This window comes from Sturnira hondurensis, unplaced genomic scaffold (assembly GCF_014824575.4).
Source record: "Sturnira hondurensis isolate 20B ecotype Veracruz unplaced genomic scaffold, ASM1482457v3 Scaffold0008640, whole genome shotgun sequence".
Lineage (NCBI taxonomy): Eukaryota > Metazoa > Chordata > Mammalia > Chiroptera > Phyllostomidae > Sturnira > Sturnira hondurensis.
The window spans coordinates 24,060,819-24,078,936 of NW_028081271.1; the positions used below are offsets into that span (position 1 = coordinate 24,060,819).

At 43.8% G+C, this 18,118-nt stretch overlaps 1 protein-coding gene across 1 annotated transcript in view; it reads left to right on the forward strand.

Annotated features, from left to right (window-relative positions):
• ENTPD6 (ectonucleoside triphosphate diphosphohydrolase 6) overlaps nucleotides 1-17,597 on the forward strand; it is a 31,098-nt gene extending 13,501 nt beyond the window's left edge. Inside the window, 3 exon segments of the mRNA XM_037055098.1 lie at nucleotides 493-553; nucleotides 16,942-17,053; nucleotides 17,292-17,597. Coding sequence (XP_036910993.1) covers nucleotides 493-553; nucleotides 16,942-17,053; nucleotides 17,292-17,597 — 479 coding nt within the window.
• Nucleotides 17,598-18,118: the final 521 nt, after the last annotated feature.

An 18,118-nucleotide genomic window follows, 5' to 3' on the forward strand; every position in this document is an offset into this window, starting at 1 on the left:
TGAAGTACTCACACATGCTACAACATGGATGAATCTCGAAAACATTAGGTTAAATGAATGAAGCCAGACACGAAAGGTCTTATATTGCATGATTACATTTATATGAGGTGTCCAGAACAGATAAGTCCAGAGACAGCAAGTGGATTGGTAGTTGCCAAGTGCTGGATGAGTCAGAGAATTGGGAGTAAGTGCTAATTAGTCTAGATGCAGGATTTTTAGGGGGTGATGAGAAGGTTCTAAACTTACATTATGGTGATGGTTATGCAACTTTAAAATACAAAAAAACATTGAATTGTGTACTTTCAGTGGGTAAATTTATGGTATTTAAATTATATCTCAATAAGGCAATTTAAAACATTAGGACTAGAATTCCAGGGAAGCAATAGCCTAAAACAGTAGGTTTCCATCTTATCATTTTGTTCCAATCTGAAATTATATGATCTTCTTTTTTCAACCCATAGACTTTTTTCAGTCTTGTTGTGGTCTTTGCAGAGACCTATGGGCTGGGAGAAGATTCTCTACCTGAAGGAGGAGTCAGCTCTGTGCCTTCCAGGTGAACCCCTGAGTCCTGCAGGTGCTAGGTGCATGGGGAATGGCCCTCAACTACCTATTGAATAATGAAATGTGTAAAAGAAAGGGAAAAGTGAAAACCCTGGAAATAGGAACGTTGACCTTCCCTCCCACCCCCTGAATTTTCACATATTTTATCAATAAGAGTCCCTGGCCAGGACTCTGCCCAAGCCAAGCAGTGAGGTTAAGGATCAGACAAAGCAAATAGGCTTTGTTCGGAAGCCCTCCTAAACTTCCTTCGTGGATGAACACAAGGGCCTTGATGTTGCTTCCTGAAAGCCTAGATTAGCAAAGGCTGCCTGTTTTCTGGAGGCTATATCTGCTACTTTAGATTTCTCTGGCTTTCTTACTTCTGACTTAGTCACTTTTGTTAAAGGTTTATTTATTTATTTATCTATTTATTTTTAGAGAGGGGAAGGGAGGGAGAAAGAGAGGGGGAGAAACATCAATGTGTGGTTGCCTCTTAAGCACCCTCAACTTGAGACCCAGCCTGCAACCCATACATGTGCCCTGACAGGGAATTGAACTGGCAACCCTTTGGTTTGCAGTCCGGTGCTCAATCCACTGAACCACACCATCCAGGGCTTAAATATGTGTTTTTAAAAAATTGAAGGTAATATCTCGAACAACCCAATAGCTCCTTACAACAGTAACATAAACTGGACCAACATCTGTCTTGTCTTAGTAAACAAATTTTTGTTGCGCCAAGATGGAGGCATAGGTGGAAACACTGTGCCTTCTCCCACAACCAAGTTTGAATACAACAAAGGTTTGGAGAAACAAAGACACAACCAAACGACAGAAAATTGAATTATACGGAAGTCCGACTACATCTAACCATTCAACGGGGATGGTAAGAGGGGCGGAGCCAGCAGCGAGCAGGGTCGGGCAGCACAGGGCCCCTGACCCAGGCGTGCAGGCAGACGGGAACCAGTTGGGGTTCGGGGCAGACCACGGGCGCATATTCGCGCACAGTGAGACAGACCACGCAGGCCCCAGGGGGCGAGGGCTGATGGCGGTGGCACACTCGCGAGCAGTGGGACGAAACGTGTGGGCCCAGTGACTGACGGCAGCAACTGCGGCACCGGTGAGGGCTGTGGCGGCAGGCGGTGGACATGACGCCAGAGTCCCTTTTTGACCCCGCCCCCACATACAGCGACACAACCCAGCGACTTAGTTGCCCTGCAATACCAGTGAGAGCCATTGTCCCTCTTTGACCCCACCCCCACATACAACGTCACAACCCAGCAACTTAGTTGCCCTGTTGTAGTGAACACTTTAGGGCTCTGATCCTGCTATGGAACAGGCACGAACAACCCGAAAGATGGCACAAGAAGAACTCAAAGTCCAAGAGCCAATAACTCTCAGCGACCAAGAAATTGCCAGCCTCTCAGAAGCACAATTCAGGACACTAGTTATCAGGATGCTCACAGAACTGGTTGATTATAGTCACAAATTAGAGGAACAAAGTTACAAATTAGAGGAATGTGTGAGGGCTGGACTGATTGAAATGAAGGGAGATGCACAGGAAACCAATAGTGATGGAAAGGAAATGGGGACTCAAATCAATGGAATGGACCAGAAGGAAGAAAGAAACATCCCACCAGAAAGGAATGAAGAAATGAGAATTCAAAAAAATGAGGAGAGGCTTAGGAACCCCCAGGACATCTTTAAACGTTCCAACATCCGGATTATAGGGGTACCAGAAGGGGGAAAGAAACAGCCACGAGTGGAAAACTTATTTGAACAAATAATAAAGGAGAACTTCCCCAGTCTGGCAAAGGAAATAGACTTCCAGGAAATCCAGGAAGCTCAGAGAGTGCCAAAGAAGTTGGACCCAAGAAGGAACACACCAAGGCACATCATAATTACATTAGCCAAGACTAAAATGAAGGAGAGAATCCTAGAAGCAGCAAGGGATAAGGGGACAGTCACCTACAAAGGAGTACCCATCAGACTGTCAGCGGATTTCTCAAAAGAGACCTTACAGGCAAGAAGGGGCTGGAAAGAAGTATTCCAAGTCATGAAATCCAAAGACCTACAGCCAAGATTGCTTTATCCAGCAAAACTTTCATTTAGAATGGAAGGACAGATAAAGTGCTTCTCAGATAAGGTCAAGTTCAAGGAGTTCATCATCACCAAGCCCTTATTATATGAAATGCTAAAGGGACTTATATAAGAAAAAGAAGATGAAAAATATTAACAGTGAAAGGACAGCAAACACACAGTTATTAACAACCACACCTAAAACAAAAGCAGACCAAGAAGACAGCTAGATCAGGAGTGGAACCATAGAAATGAAGAACACATGGAGGGTTAGAAACAGGGGGGTGGGAGGGGGAGAAGAGGGGAGAAGGCACAGAAAATAGCATAGATGGTAGGCAGAAAATAGATAGGGGGGAGGGCGAGAATAGTGGGGGAAATATAGAATCCAAAGAACTTGAGACACGTGGTTATAAACTAAGGGGGGGAGAATGGTGGGGGAGGGAGGGTGTGGGTGGAAGGGATTGAAGGGGGGAATAGAACAACTGTAATGGTATAATCAATAAAATATATTAAAAAAAAAAACAAAAAAACCAAATTTTTAAAAATGGCCCTGGCTGGTGTAGCTCAGTAGATTGAGCTGAGGCTGTAAACCAAAGGGTTGCTGGTTTGATTCCCAGTCAGGACACATGCCTGGGTTGCAGGCCAGGTCCCCAGTGTGGGGCGCATGAGAGGCAACAACACATTGATGTTTCTCTCTCTCCTTCCCTTCCCCTCTCTCTAAAAGTAAATAATATCTTAAGAAGAATCACTGAATTATTTTTTTTCAAAATTGTCTCCCCAAAAGAGAGGAAAGATTATAGAAAGCTAGTCAATCTGTATCAAGGTATTTTGAGTTGCCTCACAACCATCTTCCTGAGAGACAAGCAGTTGCACCTGACCTAGTCACAGCTGAGTCAGGTTGTCAGAAGAATAGTTCTTTTTCTTGGAGAGGCAAATCTGAGCTTACTTTCTTACAATTTTGCCTATTCTGGGGCCCTAGCAGGGGTGACCAACCTGTGGCCCATGGGCTACATGTATCTCAGGATGGCTATGAATGCAGCCCAACGCAGTCGTAAATTTACTTAAAACTATAAGATTTTTTTTGTAATTATGTATCACAATGTGTTTAATGTGTGGCACAAGACAACTGTAGGGTAAATGGAGGCAGTCTGGCTTCCTCACCCAGATGCCTGGGCAACTAAGGAAAGCCGTTTCCCATAAATGGGCCTGATAAGTAGTGTTCTCATAGCCTTGAGACTGGGTCTGATAAACGGTTCCCATAACACTGAGTAGGCTTGCACGTGCAGAATCACACTATGTTATACAATATTCTGGCTTTCTGACAGCTTTGTTTTGATGTATTTAAGGGGTAGGGGCTCCCCATTGGGGGACACGTAGCTTGCAGCATGCGTGGATCGCCCACCCCTGAGTAAAGGCATGTAAAGCATCCCCGTGGTTCCATGCATTTTCTTCCATCTGTCCAAATCCAGAAAACTGTCAGGCTTTAATAGGCTGCAAGACAATAACTCTTCTTCTAATGTGGCCAAGAGATGCCAAAAGGTTAGATATGCCTGCACAGTTTTATTGTTAAAAATGGAACATAAAATTCAGATTCCTCACCAGAGTTGACCTAACCTCCACTTGCCTCCCTCCTATCCGTCTGAATTCACTACTGGTTGTATAGCGGAGGAAAATATCTTTTTCTCTACCCATCTCAAGTTCCCCGTGTGGGGCCCTGTAAATTTGGCCAAATACAGATTAACAAGAGGAAAACAAACCTAAGCTTATTAGCATGCTCATTGCACATGCACCTGGGAAAACAAACCCAAGCTTATTAGCATGCTCATTGCACATGCACCTGAGTTACTCAGAGATGAGTAACTCAAAGGAGTGTTTAGAACTTGGTTGTTATATCATCTTAGGCTAAAACAAAGAAAAGTGATTTGGCTTCTCTGGGAAGAGGGGAGAAATTATGGGAAGGTGACCAGGAAACATGGTAAACAAACGTTGAGTAAGTTAAAAAAAATGTAATATATTTTATTGATTATGCCATTAAAGTTGTCCCATTTCCCCCCCTTCATTCCCCTCCACCCTGCACAGCCCCTCACACCCACATTCCCCCCTTTAGTTCATGTTCATGTGTCATAAATTCTTTAGCTTCTACATTTCCCACACTACTCTTGCCCTCCCCCTGTCTGTTTTCTCCCCAATATCTATGCTACTTATTCTCTGTACCTTTTGCTCCCCGCCCCCACTTCCCTGTTGCTAACCTTCCATGTGATCTCCATTTCTGTGGCTCCACTTCTGTTTTAGCTGTCTGCTTAGTTTGCTTATGTTTTAGGTGTGGTTATTGATAACTGTGAGTTTGCTGTCCTTTCACTGCTCATATTTTTTATCTTATTTTTCTTAGATAAGTCTCTTTAACATTTCATATAATAAAGGCTTGATGATGATGAACTCCTTGAACTTGACCTTATCTGATAAGTACTTTATCTGCCCTTCCATTCTAAATGAAAGCTTTGCTGGATAAAGCAATCTTGGAGGTAGGTCCCTTGCATTTCTTGAGTTGGAATACTTCTTTCCAGCCTCTTCTTGCCTGTAAGGTCTCTTGAGAAATCAGCTGACAATCTGATGGGAACTCCTTTGTAGGTGACTAGCCCCTTATCTCTTGCTGCTTCTAGAATTCTCTCCTTCATTTTAATCTTGGATAATGTAATTCTGATGTGCCTTGGTGTGTTCCTTCTTGGGTCCACCTTCTTTGGGACTCTCTGAGCTTCCTGGACTTCCCGGAAGTTATTTACTTTGCCAGATTGGGGAAGTTTTTCTTCATTATGTGTTCAAATAACTTTTCCACTTGTTGCTCTTCCTATTCTCTTTCTGGTACCTCTATAATTTAGATGTTGGAATGTTTAAAGATGTCCTGGAGGTTCCTAAGCCTCTCCTCATTTTTTCATATTCTGATTTCTTCATTCTTTTCTCTTTGGTTGTTTCTTTCTTCCTTCTGGTCCACTCCACTGATTTGAATCCCAGTTTTTTTTTTCCATCACTGTTGGTTCCCTGTGCATTTTCCTTCATTTCACTTAGTGTAGCCTTCATTTTTCATCTAATTTGCAACCAAAATCTGCCAATTCTGTGAGCATCCTGATCACCAGTGCTTTGAAATGTGCATCTGATAAGTTGGCTATCTCTTGGTTGCTTAAAAGAATTGGCTCTTGGGCTTTGATTTGCTCTTCTGTTTGAGCCATTTTTGGTCAGGTCATGCCTGTTATGTATGAGTCGTGGAGCCTTATGTGTTCACCAGGGCGGGTCAACCCAGTTGCTGGGTTGTGACACTATATGTGGGGGCGGGGTCAGAGAGGGAACATTGGCACTTGTTCTGCTCTCTCTCAGATTTCAGTCCCCTCTGCTGCTTCCCACAAGCAAATTGGGCCCTTCTGGTGCTGGTTCCCCGGTGGGTGGTCTTGTGTACGTTCTAGGACCCTGTGGGTCTCTCTAATGAACTCTCCTGTGAGGCTGGGAGTCTCTCCTGGCACCTTTTCAATCAGTGCTTTTAGGCTTTATTTTCTGTTACTGGGTTGTGTGGTCTGTCTCACACCCATTTTTGCCTAGTTTATCTGCGTGCGAATGTGTGACCATGGTCAGCCAACTCTGCTCATTTCCTCCCCATGACTGGAGTCTACCAGCCGCTGCCTATACTCCCTGGTCTGGCAGCCAAGCCTTTTCTTGCTGCAATCCCTGTCTGCTGGCCAACTCAACCCCTCTTACCAGTCTGGTTGAATGGTTGTGAGACTTTTGTACAGTTCAATTTTCTGTCTGTTCTGGTTGTGTTTTTTCTTTCTAAATCTTTGTTGTCCTTAATTTTAGTTGTGCAAGGAGGCACAGTATTTGCACCTATGCTTCCATCTTGGCTGGAAGTCTCTAAGTTTAATTCTTTAATGTATTTTTCAATTATAGTTGACATACAATATTAGTTTCAGGTGTACAACATAGTGATTAGACATGTTTATACCTTATGAAGTGATCATTCTCTACCAATCTGACACCATAGTTGTTATTACAATTAGTTATTGCTATTAGTAGTACAGTTTTATAGATAAACTTAAGTTGGGAGAGGAAAACATGTCTATAAATGGAAATTTCCATTTATATATACATTTATATGTGTGAAATGTAAGTTTCCTTTACAAAAGGAAAACTTGTATCCTGATTTTAGAGCTTTTCCTGCTTATGCTCTTTCTCAGTGGCCTTTGGCTTAAAATAATATATGTTGAATTGGCATTTTGGGGAGTGGCATGTTCTGGTAACCTCAGGTGTTCTCTCTGCTCCACCTACACTGGACTTTCTGTACTGTGAACTGTCCAAATGGGCACCCACCTCAGGGCTTTTGCACTTGCAATTGCCCAGATGTATTTACTCATTTTTTTAAATTTCAGTTCAAATATCATCTCCTATCACTAGCTACTCAACTTGCTTTTTTCACAGAACTTGAAACCATCTAAAAATTATTTACCTGGAAACGGTTGAGATGCTCATGAGGTTCATGTATTCATTCCAGTGATATCAATGGCCAGGGGAAAGTGAGAGGACACAATGGTGAGAAGGCTCCTCATTGCTTCAACCACATGCATTATGAAGAATCGAGACTGCATTAAATGATATAATAGAGGTGAAAGGACCATGGAGTTCTCAGGAGGGAGAAATTACATCTGGGTGGGAGAATCATGAAACATTTCATAAAGGAAGAATAGTCATGAAGGGTGGATAGAAAGATTTATATTTTATTCAACTTAGAGTAAGAAAGAAAGAACTTAAAGTCAATTCCAGTAAGAGAGGACACATAGTTCTTAAGTCAGCAACCTTTAGTCTTGGCCCCAATTTTTATTACATTTATTCTAATTATAAAAGAAATATAGAAAAACAGGAAATAAAAAAGTATAAAGAAAATAGTATTTCCTCCTGCTAATTCTGCCTTTCAGTAATAACCCATACTTATGTTTTAAAATAAACCTGTTTCCAACACAGTTGTCACATGTGTATTTAAATGAAATAAACTTAAAAATATTACTGTCATTTCTGCACCACATCTTTCTTATTTCTATCTTTTCATTTATCATTACTGTATTTTCCTTTACACCTCCCTAGTTATGAAAAATATCATTCCTTTTAGCAACATGATAGTTTATGATATTAACTTACAGTAAAGAGAATTATGTGGGGCTCATTCAGTGGAACAGGATGTGACCGGGGGGTGAATTTTGGTGGTTTCCTTTACTAGATGTGTGGAACTTAGGGAAGGAAGCATTTTAACTTCTTTGCACTTATACTTCTGCATCCTCAAGTGAGGGTCATAGGAGGCTATTTGTAGGGATTAGGAGTTAATACACACAGGGCACAGTAAGGATCAATACCATTAACTTCCATCCCTTGAATTCAGCCAGTTATAACTGATAGCACAGCAGAAAACATCTCTGTACATTTTTTGAAGTCTTTCCTTGAAATCTATGCCCCACAGTAGTACAACCAGTCATAGGGCACAATCATTTTCTATAACTCTTCTCATGAATTGCCAGATAACCCTCACACTGCATCAGTCTGAAGAGCCTCCAGCCAAGCTTGGCAGCATCCCAGATACTTCCAGTTCTGTCATCAGTAACCAAAATTCCATCTTGTTCATCTTGTTGGCATAAATACTGAGGCAATGGTTAGTGCAGGAGAGAATTCAAGAGCTGTAGCAGATAGGTATGTGCAAATGTGAGGCATAGAGGGCATTCCAAATTATTGTCTTCTGAGAAGTCTGAAGCTGGAAGAGGGTCTAGGTAAGAACATAACTTGGAAACATCACATCAGAAAAACTGCAACTGGACATTTATGACATCTGCTGACAATTTTGACCTCCCTGTAAGTTGGGAACCTATGCAGCCCATCAGGCCACCAGGGGCAAACCTGCAGTTGCACTAAATAGGGTTTACTGACCCACTGCAATGAGGAACCAGGCAAAGACAGGGTTCTTTTCCCAAAGGAAAAAAAAGTTCCTAGTGGTTTGCAAAAAGAGGGGGTCTGGGTGAAACTTAAATGAAACAGTGTTCCCACAGACTCAACAAGGCAAGAATGTGTCCAAAGTGGCCCCAGACTCAGTTTCCTTGGGTACCACCTTGATTAAGCAGATGTGTTAAGCCACGGGACTCTGGCCTAGGAGCACCTGGTGACTTGGGCAGTGAGGGATGCAGGCCCCAGTTCTTTCCATAAACCCCTTATCTGAAGCTCATACTGGGGTGGAATGGAGAAGGCTGCTTTCTATGAGTGATCCAGATTCTCCTCTAAAGAGGGGTGTGTCATCCTTCATGGCTTTAAGGGCAAAGTGTCTGAGGCCCGTGATTTAGGGAACAAGTTTTCTCTGTGAGTAAAGAAGCAGTGGTCACTCAGAGGAGGAATCATTTTGACACTTCAGGACGACAGCATGCCCTGAATAAAGTTGTCTCTTGTTCACTGGTAGTGTCTGTCAGGCCAGCCTCAGGATTGCAGACAAGTCGGCACTTTCTCAGTATAAACTTTTACTTTCTTAGCTGATATTTTCAGAGCTACCCTGGACTTCATTTGGAGTCAAACCACTAGGCAGGTGTTGGTGACTGCCTTTCAAGTGTGTACTCAGTTTCTCTTAATAGCCATGCTTCAGAACCCACGGGACCCTGGCCTAAAGGGCACCTGGGGACCTGGCAGGTGAGGGAGGCAGGCCCCAGAAATCTCAAACGTCAGTGTGGGGTTGGAGAGGGGTGTCTTTCCCCTGTTTGCCCTGGAAGGGTAGGGCAAACAGGACTACAGCTTCAATTTCCAAGTGGTCCAGATCCCTCCAGTCATCTCGCACTTCTACCGAGCTTGACCAGCTTGGTTCAGCCCCCAGGTTTGGGTGGCGGTGAGTAAGTCATTTCTTGGTTCTCACCTGTAAAACCTGAAGTCACCGCCCAGTTCCAAGGATTAAGGTCACACCCTGTGGTCCTTCGTCTCTGGAAGGCCCCCGAACCCTAAGGCCAGTCTCTTCTGGGGTCCTTCTCCTCCCCGGTGCCCCGCCCCCAGGGCACAGGGCACAGGGCTTGGCCCACGGTAGCCCACGTTGCTGCAGTCCCTAGTGCCAGAGGCACCTCAGTGTCTTCTACCTCCTTTTATCTCTCCCTCCTTTCCAGCTGGCGCGATGGTGTAGCAGGTGACAGACAGAAAAACCAAAGCAGATCAATGTGCACGGGATCGTGGGCAACCTGGTGAAGGTACGAAAGAGCTTCAGGGGGCACTTGCACTTCATGCTGGTCAAGGACAACAAGGTGGCCATGGCCCCCCCGCGAGTATTTCTTTGCGCTGCTGCACACTGGGAGCTACTACCTGGCAGGACTCGGGTTCTGCACACAGCAGCACTGTCACTAGCGCTAGGTGACTTCCGGAGGATGGTTCTCTTACCTGGAAAACCCGTCCCCCCATCCCACTAAAAGAAAAGAGCCCTTGCACCGAATTTCTTGAGCCACAGGCTCCTGAGAAGTAATAGGAAAGGGTTGCACCTCTTCCACAAAAGAGGCAAGCAGGGCTGGTGCCTACGTAATGTATTGAAGCCGAGTACAGTTACCCCTGTTCACCCCCCGCATCCCATTGGTGATCCACTCACTGCCTTCTTGCCGAAGAGCCTCTCGAAAGCCATCGCCCTCTCCCTCCAACCCCACTCATTTCCCTAGTGGTCAGTCTGCTGGGGGCCAGGCCCCCAGGCTCTCTGCGCAAGGAACCTGGCCTTGCAGAGATCTGTTGCTCCCTGCATTTCCTGAGCCCTGGAATCCTGGCGGAATTTTCCTGAGTCTTCCTACTCTTCCCTCCCTCAACCTTTGTTTTTCTGCAGTAGTGTGTGAGAGAAAAGGGTACTGAAACCAGGCCTGGGTATTTTATGTGTCGGAAGCTGGTGAACTCAGTCATCTTCAGGGGGTTAGGAATTTTTTCAATTTAATTTATTTTTATTTTATTTTGTTTGGCTAGGCAGTGATTAGGAGAAAATTGTTGAAGATGCTTAAAGCAGAAGGGATCAGAACCCTTCAAAGAAGTCTCCATCTTTGGGGTTTCCACACCTTTCTTGAACAACTTTACTTAGTTAAAATTCACAGAGATTAAGTAATTTTGCAACTTTTTGTAATTTTGATACTTTTCATATTTTGCAAAAATTTATATTTATGGTAGAAAAGTATATAATACACAAAAGAAAAGTCATTGGTATCTCTATTACTTTTATTTATATTAAAAGTAGGTACATACCTTTTCTGATCTTTTTCTGCTCCTAAGTATATATACACATTTTTATTTTATTTATTTATTTATTTTTATTGATCCTAGAGAGAAGAGAAGGAGAAAGAGTGGAAGAATCATGGGTGTGAGAAACACCCATCAGTTGCTTCTGGTATGATCCCTGACCTGGGATGAATCAACAGCCCGGGCATGTATTCTGACAGGGAATTGGACCTGTGACCTTACAGTTTTTCTGTCAGAGAATGCCCAAACAACTGAGCCACACCAGCCAGGGCTGTATGTGCAGTTTTGTGGTTTTTCTGTTTGATTCATCATATTTGTGAGTTTTTCAACAGCTCTAACACAGTAAATATGATTCTCCAATATCTGTGGTTGTTTTCAGTGTAATAGGTATGTCACAGGCCTGGCTAGCCCCCTTCTGCAAGTTTCATTTATTCTTCTACTTCTGACCATGGAGCTTTTTATCTTTTTTACTATACTAAGGTACATTGAAAATTGGCAAGGAAGGGACATACTTGCAGGCCTGAAGTCATTTTGCAAGATTTGTTTTCCAAAAATTTGACTTGGACAATTGCTTTTTGTTGATATATTTTAGAGTATTTTTGCAGGGCATTAAGAAATGTTTAATAATTGCTAACACTAATATTTATTACTTCTCCAAACCTATTCTGGGGCACTCTTTTTTCCCTAAAAGAGAGATGGTGAAAAGGACACATTTGTTGGAATACCAACTAGGTGTCAAGTATGTGAAACAGTGTACAAAGAAATGGCCCCAAATGACTAAAACAGGCTATTGCAACAAAGGCTTGGGGTGACTTTGCCAGGGAAGCTGGCCAGGAGGCAGTGACTCTCCCAGAATTCCCTCCTGGTGGCAGACCTCTGCTTTGCAACATCATTTTTATTGTCTATGTACCAGATGACAAGGATACAGATTTGCACATTCAAGGGCATTTCCCTAGAGTAGAACATACCCCAACATCTTAGGGCTCTCATTAGAATTTATGTGTCTTTACATCCCGAAAAGGCCAGTGATGGGCCCAGAGATTACAGAAATGACCTTTCATGAACAAAACTGGTTTGCTGATTCTTAGTGAGTGATCTGAGTTTTGACTGTCTGCTGTGGTGGCTATAGGTGGAAACCTTTCTCTTAAAGAAGCCACAGTCTATAAATGGAAGGATGTTTGTCTATTTTGGACAGGAAGGCCATTTAAAAAAGGAAAATTGGAATCTGAGTTCTTTATTCTCACTAACTCATGTTGAAAATAAACTCCTTGTCTCTTTTTCTGCAAAAGTTACATGTTTATTTGTAACTGACCAGAAACAAGTCCCACGAGGGTCAGAGCCCAGAGGAAGTGGGCTCCCAATAAAAATCCTGCAATGCCACACTCCCAGCATCAGGAATAACCTCATAAATTTGTATCATGACTCATCAGATTGGGGTAACCTGCCAATATATCCTAAATAAATTATAGTGCTTTTATTATTTTTGTCTTTTGAACAGTTATGCAAGACCTTATGATTATTGGAGGGAAAATTTTAAAATACAGATAAACCAAAAGGAAAAAATCTCACCATTTAGTAATAACAGTAATTACTAACAGTAATAACTAGTAATTTAGTAATTACTTCTCACCAAAAAGAAGTAATCTCACCATTTAGTAATAACACTATAAGTGCTACAAGTATTTTGTGTTCTACATCTTTTTCTTTTTTTGAATATATTTTATTGATTTAAAATATATGTATTTTATTGATTATGCTTGTACAGTTGTCTGGTTTCCCTGCCTTTATTCCCCTCTGCCCTGAACACCTTCTCCCACCCACATTACCCACCTTTATTTAGTTCATGTCCATGGGCCATACATATAAGTTCTTTGGCTTCTACATCTTCTATACTATTCTTAAGCTCCTCTTATTTTTGCCTACCATATATGCTACTTATTCTCTGTACCTTTTCCCCCTTTCTCACCCTCCCACTCCCCTGTTGATAACCCTTCATGTGATCTCCATTTCTGTGGTTCTGTTCCTGTCCTAGTTGTTTGCTTATTTTGTTTTTGTTTTTGTTTTAGGTGTGGTGGTTGATAATTGTGAGTTTACTGTCATTTTACTGTACATGTTTTTTATCTTTTTCTTAGATAACATTTCATATAATAAAGGTTTAGTGATGATGAACTTCTTTAACTTGACCTTATCTGAGAAGCACTTTATCTGCCCTTCCATTCTAAATGAAAGCTTTGCTGGATAAAGCAATCTTAGATGTAGGTCCTTGCCTACATCTTGCCTATGACTTGGAATACCTCTTTCCAGCCCCTTCTTGCTTGTAAGGTCTCTTTGGAGAAGTCAGCTGACTGTCTTATGGGAACTCCTTTGTAGGTAACTGCCTTCTTATCTCTTGCTGCTTCTAGGATTCTCTTCTTATTTTTAATCTTGGGTAATGTAATTATTATGTGCCTTGGTGTGTTCCTCCTTGAGTCCAATTCTTTGGGACTCTCTGAGCTTCCTGGACTTCCTTGTGGTGTATCCTGGCCAGCAGTATCCGTGTATGTTGTGGCTGCTCATGAACAAATACACACGGACAACAGAAGTCCTGTGGAGAAAAAGGGATAGCATGGCCACTCTCTGAGAGAGAGAGAAGGCGAGAGGGCCAGCAAGCCTACCCCTGCCTGGCTAGGCTTTTATTGCTTCTCTGGGTACATTACATGGAGGGTAGTCCTCATTTACTATACACAGGTTCACTGCAGGGGACTGCCTTTTACAGATAGCAGAGGAAAGAATGTTGCTAATTACTTCAAAGAGAAAGATGTTACAGACCAAGGGGAAAGTGGTTGAACTGGTCAAACTCCATACTTAGGAGGTTTAGCTCAGATTTTAGGAAGTTGCAGTAAGCCCTTTTCTGCCTCAATTCAGGGTGAGGGAGTTTTAACAAAAGCAAGTTTCATAGCACTCTAGGTACAATGCAGGCCTGATTCCCGAGGAGAAAACCTCTCCATGGGCATGGTCCTGCATGCCACCCGCTCCCTACTGGTTTTCCATGTGAGTGCTGAGCTACATTTCCACGCCATATGAAGTGTTTTCCTACACTTCCTAGAAGTCTATTTCCTTTGCCAGTTTGAGGAAGTTCTCCTTTATTATTTGTTCAAACTTTTACAAAAGTTATTTGTATAACTTTTCCACTTGTCGTCCTTCCTCTCCTCCCTCTGGCACCCCTATAATTTGAATGTTGGAATGTTTAAAGATGTTCTGGAAGTTCTTAAGCCTCTCCTCATTTTTTTTGAATTCTTGTTTCTTCATTCTTTTCTGATTGGATATTTCTTCCTTCTGGTCCACTCCATTGATTTGATTCCTAGTTTCCTTCCCATAACTGTTGGTTCCCTGTACATTTTCCTTTGTTTCACTTAGTGTAGCCTTCATTTTTTCATCTAATTTGCAACCAAATTCAACCAATTCTGTGAGCATCCTGATTACCAGTGTTTTGAACTATGCATCTGATAGGTTGGCTAGCTCTTCATCACTTAGTTGTACTTTTTCTGGCACTTTGATCTGTTCTTTCATTTGGGCCTTTTTTTTTTCATCTTGACACACCTGTTACATAGTGAGGGGCAGAGCCTTAGATGTTCACCTGGGTAAGGCAACCCAGTCTCTGCATTCTGACACTGTATATGGGGAGTGGTCCAAGAGGGAACAATGGCACTTGCTCCACTCTCTGCTGGATTTCAGTTACTTCCCCTGCTTTCCACAAGCAAATTGGGCCCTTCTGATGCTGAGTCCTGTGTGGGTGGGTTTGTGTATATTCTAGGACCCTGGGGTTCTCTCCAGCGAACTCTCCTGTGAGGCTCAGGAGTTTCTCCTGGCACCTCAACCTCTACAAGTATTTTCAACTGGTGTTTTGAGGCTTTATTTCCCCACACTGGGACGCTGAGTTGTGTGGTCTGTCTCACTCCCCAGTTTTGCCTGATTTATCTGAGCATGAATGTGGGACTGCCCGGTTCTACAGTCCACCTTGTGTGCCAAGCCTTTCCACAATCTGCCGCCTTGCAGGGTCCGCCAGCCACCACCTGTGCACCTGGGGTCCCCCAGCTGCCGCCTTGCATGCCTGAGGTCCACCAGCCACCGCTTTGCTGAAAACCCTCTCTGTCCAGCCCTCCGACTCTGCTCTTTCTGCTGGTCTGGATGAATGTGTCTACTTTAACTACTTGGTTGTCAAACTTCCACACAGTTCAATTTTCTGTCAGTACTGGTTGCTTTTTGTTTCTAAATTGTTGTTGCCCTTATTTGGGTTTTGTGAGGAGGTACTGTGTGTCTACCTATGCCTCCATCTTGGCCAGAAGTCCATCTTTTTTTCTATACTAGTAGAAACATTTGTTTTTATCACGCTGAATAGTATCATGCTGTACCTATTGTTTCATAAATCTTTTAACACTCTATATTTGGTAATAGCGGAAATAATTGAAACTTAGGGCTCAGAGGCAGATTCTTTAAGCAGCCTGTTTGAAAAATCAGCCAGTCAGAAAATCTGGCTAAAATTAAGGTTAAGAGTTAGCCAGAGGCAGTGCTTAGTTCCAAAGATAGTTTGTGGATAGTCTGGAGTGATGACAAAGTTGGAACTCCACTCTAAACTCAGGAATGGAGTAGAACTGGAGTGTTACAGATGGTTCATGAGTCAGGTTTTTTAGTTCTGATTTTGTGGTTCAACTTATGCTACCTTGGGCTTCATTTGATTTCTTAGCCTTTCTTATCTTGTTTTTTATCTTTAGAATGGGGGATTGAGTTATGTAATCTATTTCTAAGGTTTCTTGCCATTCTAAACCATTATGGTTTTGTGTTTGCTTATAAAATGTTTCCATTTTATATTGACATTCCATCTCTATCCAAAGAGAATTTTGGAATACTTAAGAAAGATATGACACAAAAACTTCAAATTAATAGAATATTTCAAACAGGAAATTGGGCCAAGACAGTAAGGATAAGAAAACAGTTTTAATTCTGGATACAAGGTCAGGAGACAAAATGGAAAGATAAGATCTGGCAACCAAAGCAAATGGCAGATCATACCCACTTACGGGAGTCATTGAATCTCTGTGATAACTTTTACAATGGGTAGTTGAGAGATTTCTTCCATGGGTCTTTAAAGGAGATGTTATACAATGTGGACAGCTGGCCTGCCTGCACCCCTGCAGTAAGTGGATGGAACAGCAGTTCATTATGTAACCGGCCTATAGCATCCTCAATCAGTTTACTCTGTAACAGGCCCTCTGCATCCCTGTAATTAGTTGAGGGAATAGTCAGTTTACCCTATAGTCTACTTACTACATCCCTGCAGTAAGTAGATAGATGGCAGAGCCACTTTATGTTAATAGTCTATTGCATCCCTGCAGTTAGTGGATGGAATACCAATTTGCAATGTTACTTGCCTGTTGCATCTGAGCGGTTACTCTCTGGAATAGCCAATTTACTGTGTAACTGGCCTAACTGCATCCCTGCAGTGAGTGGGTGGAATAGCTATTGTAAGGTTATGACAAAATGGAAAATGCAACAAGGTGTAAAGCAGGATGTTATTGCTTAAGGCTGTACTCCCCGCCCCCAGAATGTTCCAGGAAGATAGGGTAAGTGGTTAGCCAAGTAAATAGCCAAATAAGGTAAATATGTGGAGCAAGGCAGACCGCCAGAATCTGCCCACCAACGAGTAACCCCGCCAATCAAAAGAAAAAGCTGTGTTCAATTGCACCAATTGCTAACAGCCACATCTGCTTCTGGATACTGCTTGCTTGCTGTGCTCTATAAAACCCCTGTAGTCTGTAAGCCAGGCGCGACTTCCATATTGCAGCTCTGAGGAGCTACGTGACTCCGGTCACAGTTGGGGAAGTTCGCCCCTGCGCAGGTAAAGCTTTTGGCCAATAAATAACATCACGAGCTCTAAGTGCCTGGACATTTGGTTTCTCGCCATTCGAATACAACATTTGGAGGCCCCAGTGAGATTTTAACTTCCCGCCGGGGAGGTTTCGTCCAGGAACCGAAAGAGAACCGCCGGGCCCGGTAAGTTTTTGGGAGGGTTCTCATTTGGTTTCGGTGGTCTAGACCTTCAGAGCCCCGAGGTGGTAGGCGAGACGTCGCCGGTAGTCCACCCGGGGGATTCCCAAGGAGAGGACGCTCTCGGGAATCGGAGCTAGGCTCCCGCGACAAAGTCGCAGTTGGTTTCACTTTTCGCGCTGTGCCGCGCTACGAGACGTATGCCTGAGAACCGCGGTTCGCCTGTGTGTGATCAGAGAGTTTGTTTATCCGTGTGTTTCCTGCTAACCTTAATTGCTGTCCTCCTTATTTTTATTTCTGAAGTCCCCAAGGTTGTCCAGAGGACCAGTATGGGACAGGGAGGCTCCACTCCGGACACTGCCCTCCAGTGTCTGCTAAATAATTTTTCTGATTTTCAGAGACGAGCCCAGGGTTATGGCGGACCACCGCCGGATCCTGAAATCCTCCGGACTTTCAGTGAGCTGGAGTGGCCAACCTTCGGTGTGGGATGGCCGTCAGAAGGAACCTTTGACCTACCACTCCTCTTCGCCGTCCGAGGAGTGGTCTACCGGGTCCCCCACCCAGACCAAATGGTGTACATAGATGTCTGGGTAGACATCGCCACTGACCGTCCTGGATACATCCGCCAGTGCCAAACTGATGGGTGGAGGAGGCAGCGGGCAGTGTGTGTAGCAGCGCCACGGGGCGGGATTAAGCGGGATTAACCGCCCCGAGGGGGGACTTGGGCGCCCACCACAGTCAACAGACGGGAAAGAGAAGCCTAGGTTATATCCAGTATTGCAAGGGGACTCAGAAGATCTCCTAGTCTCGCCTACTGCCCCTCCACCCTACCCCCTCCTGAGACCAGATACCACAGAGAGGGGGGAGGTGCAGAGTCCCCCCCACACCAGAGGAGGGAGTAGGTACGGGGGGGGGGGGAAGAGATGCAACCTCAGGGTGGCGCCGCCATTTTGCCCCTCAGAGAGGTACCACCACACCCGGATGCACCTGTGCGGGCGCCGCCGCGGCTAATCTATGTCCCCTTCTCCACCAGTGACCTATATAACTGGAAGCATCAGAACCCTCCGTTCTCGGAAAAACCACAGGGTCTGATATCCCTATTAGAAACCATTTTCAGAACCCACCAGCCCACTTGGGATGACTGTCAGCAGATACTACAGACCCTCTTTACCTCAGAAGAACGGGACAGGATTATGAGGGAGGCCGCGAAGGCAGTCATGGGGGA